At 43.0% G+C, this 3,533-nt stretch overlaps 1 protein-coding gene across 1 annotated transcript; it reads right to left on the bottom strand.

Moving 5' to 3' along the window:
• Positions 1-506: 506 nt before the first annotated feature.
• Positions 507-3,101, bottom strand: LOC121080458 (deoxyuridine 5'-triphosphate nucleotidohydrolase-like). The gene is made up of 3 exons (XM_040578467.1): positions 3,006-3,101; positions 2,152-2,832; positions 507-573 (listed from the first exon to the last, which is right to left on the bottom strand). The coding sequence occupies exons 1-3, from the start codon at positions 3,099-3,101 to the stop codon at positions 565-567; spliced, it is 786 nt and encodes a 261-aa protein (XP_040434401.1). The 3' UTR covers positions 507-564.
• Positions 3,102-3,533: the final 432 nt, after the last annotated feature.

Genomic DNA, 3,533 nt, shown 5'->3' on the forward strand with positions numbered 1-3,533 from the left:
GTTCGTTTCGATGTTCTGCTAAAAATATCTGTTCGAAGGCTTCATAAGATTGTAAGGCCTCGTTTATACCTGAAAAAGTAGGGGCATGTGTCCCAGTAAGAAGGGAAAAACCACCGGAACCAAAACGTAGGAAAACCTTCCGCCTATATGCTCCAACCCTTTTACAATATCCACAATATAGAGTAACTGTTGAATTACAAGAAGTAGCACATATAGGACAAGAATTTTCTGTTTCTATCGGTCCTTGCCCAAAAAGATCCTGCAACGCACGCACAATACGGTCACAGTGTAACAAAGACAATTCACCGGAGGGTAATTGACATTGTATCTCCCGAGGTAACTGCTGCAAGATGGGCAGAATAATGTATGTTAACTTATCTACAAGCCGCTTTTCTTCATTTGGTCGTGGCGGTCGGAATAACCTTTCTCGATGCTGTGCCCACTGAGCCCACTGATCCCTCCTGTTCATTTAGGAGTCAATCCTGTCGTAGTCACCCTGCTGTTTCTTTTCAGTGGGTCGGTTTTCAATCCACGGGCGAACCCATTTTGCCGGAATCCACTTGGTCACTGCCCCTGTGGAGATACATGCATAACCCCGACCCCACGTTAATAAATTATGAGGTCCTGACCAACAATTTGAGACAGGGTCAAATACCTGGACAGCTATGTCACGATTCGAAAAATCGTTGGGATTGTTAGAAAAGTGATAGAAAATCGGCTGTTCAGTACGTTCCGTTCTGGGATTCAACCAGTTCAGTACATAGCATGCTTTTGCCACTATTACATGAGGACTCCTCTCCCCCTCTTTTCGAAAAACAGACAGGTAATGTTTCAATGATTGATGGGCATGTTCAATAATTGCCTGACCACCAGAATTATTCGGAATTCCGGTAACGTGCTTCACCTGCCATTGCAGCAAAAAGGTCTTTATTTTGGCACTAAGATATGCAGGGGCATTATCTGTTTTTACCACATCTGGGTGGCCCAGCACAGCCATGGCTGACGTCCAATGCTGAATACAGGCAACAGCATTGGTAGATTTATGAGCAGTCGCCCAAATAGCTTTCGAGCAGGTATCAATTGTGACATGGACATATTTAAGTACTCCAAATGGGGTGAATTCTGTAACATCAGTTTGCCAGATTTGTCGAGGTTGTAACCCTCTAGGATTTGTACCTTCCTGTTGAAGAGGTGTTAACCTGGCACAATCAGGACAGGCCGCTATGACAGTCCTAGCGTCTTGACGAGACAGACCAAACTGTTTTTGGAGAGACCGGGCAGATTGGTGAAAAAAGGCATGTGACTCTGTTGCTTGTTTTAGAGGAGAATTTTGTAATACTGGGGATGCCACCTGAGTGTCTATATAAGCATTACCTTCTGATAAGACACCAGGTAAATCCAGATGACTTCTGATATGCGTAATCCACCAAGGGAATTGTCTAAAATTTATTTCATTCCACATCTGAATAACTAGGGCCATAAGTCTGTCATTCGTAAAAGACCCTAAAAGGGAACGCGAAAGACGCGAAACTATTCCAACAACATATTTAGAATCACTTACAACATTAAGAGGGACATTGCGAAATTCCTGAAATACCATTAACACTGCTCTTAATTCCAAAACTTGAACTGAACCTTCCATTTGTTCTATATGAGAAATCCAATTGTTCCTGTCATCCCTATCAATAATTAATAGGTCCCAATTTTGTGGTAACATAGTGGGAGAAGGCAGTCCAGGCTGAAGGGCACCCATGTCAACCATTTTTTCATTTATTGCTCTTAAATCATGTAATAATCTCCATTTTCCTGATTTCTTTTGCATTGTAAAAATGGGTGTATTCCATGGGCTAACAGAAGGTCTGATGTGGCCTAAATCCAATTGTTCTTGGACTAATTCTTGAATGTGTTGCAGCTTCTCTTGAGGTAAGGGCCATTGATCAACCCATACGGGAGTTTCTGATTTCCATTTTAATTTTAAGGTTGGGCGAGAGCTGCTATCAATGGCCCCAATCAAAAATCTGTAGAGATTCTCATTCCCCATTGGGAAAGTACATCTCTACCTAACAAGGACAAGGATGTGTGTAGGACATAAGGTTTTACCCATGCTTGATGTCCTTCTTGATCCGTGAAAAGAATGAAGTTTTTACTGACCTGTGTCAGACGACTTCCCCCAATGCCTGAAATGGTTGAACCCGCACTATCTAATTCCCACATGGTAGGCCAAACTGAAAAAGGAAGAACAGTAACATCAGCACCAGTATCAATCATCATTGAAACATTAGGAAGTTTTACACCTTGTGGACCAGATATCTTAACATTACATTTTGGCCGCTCGGCACCAATAAGTTGACAAAAGGCAATGTTAGGCATACCCGTTGAGCCAAATGCACCTTGACCCCTGTCCTTTTCTCCTTTTTGAGGGACAGTAGCTTGGAATGGAATGAGCTGTGCAATAGTGCTTCCTGCTGGAATATGAACAGGTGGAGAAAAAACTTTTACCATAATTCCAATAGGTCCGGTATAATCGGCATCAATACAACCAGGAAGAACAAAAATCCCCTTATTTGACGCAGAAGAGCGTCCTATAAGGAGTGCAGATAAACCATAACCCAAAGGACCACTAACTGTAGAAGGAAGTACATGTACCTTTTCATCAGTGATATTTACAGGTTCTGCCACGGCCAAATCGACTCCTGCGCTTCCTCTGGTGGCTGAATACAGCTCGCCGAGGCAGCCATGAATTTTGTTGGGTTCTGGGGATATTTCTTGGCCGCGTCCCTCAGAACGCGGCCGTTCCCGTTTCCCGGAACAAAGAGGGGTGTACCATCTTTTCTAAATTTTGAGTGACAATCGGCTGCTTTATGACCAAATTTTTGACAACGCAAACAATTTCCTTTCAACAGAGACTTTCCTCCTAGATTCTTTTTGCAGTCACGTTTAAAGTGACCTTCCTGTCCACACTGATAACATTTTGGCTTAGGACCCCGGTCCCCTCAGCCTTGTACCTTGTTGTTGTTTAGAGCTACTGCTAGAGCATTGGCATGTATTTTTGCCTTTTCCTCTTCCTCAACCAAAGGAGCCCTTGCGCATGCCTCTATCATTTGAGCGATGGATGCCCCAGGGGGTAAGGATGCTATAAGTTGCTTACAAGTGACATAGAAACAACATTAATTGCAGGAGAGTGTTATAATCTAACGTTCCTCCCTCCTGAGGCCATTTCGCATCACTCCCCAATTTATACAAAGGCCACCACTGATTACAATATTTAATCCATTTCCTTCTATTTTCGGTACCACCATGTCCTACGATATCACTCCAATGTTTTAATATACAACCCAAGGGCGATTTTTCACAGGGCTTACTCCTTCCATTTCCCATTTTACAATTTTAATTACTTTTTCTCCGGTCGCCTTAGCCACCCAAGGTCGGAAACACGGATAGAGCTCCTTGCTCATATTGCACTCAAACGCATGTCTCAAGCACTCTTGCACTCACACTCAGTCAAAATAATTAAGCTATACACGGAAAATCAA

The sequence above is a fragment of the Falco naumanni genome, chromosome W, assembly GCF_017639655.2.
Source record: "Falco naumanni isolate bFalNau1 chromosome W, bFalNau1.pat, whole genome shotgun sequence".
Classification (NCBI taxonomy): Eukaryota; Metazoa; Chordata; class Aves; order Falconiformes; family Falconidae; genus Falco; species Falco naumanni.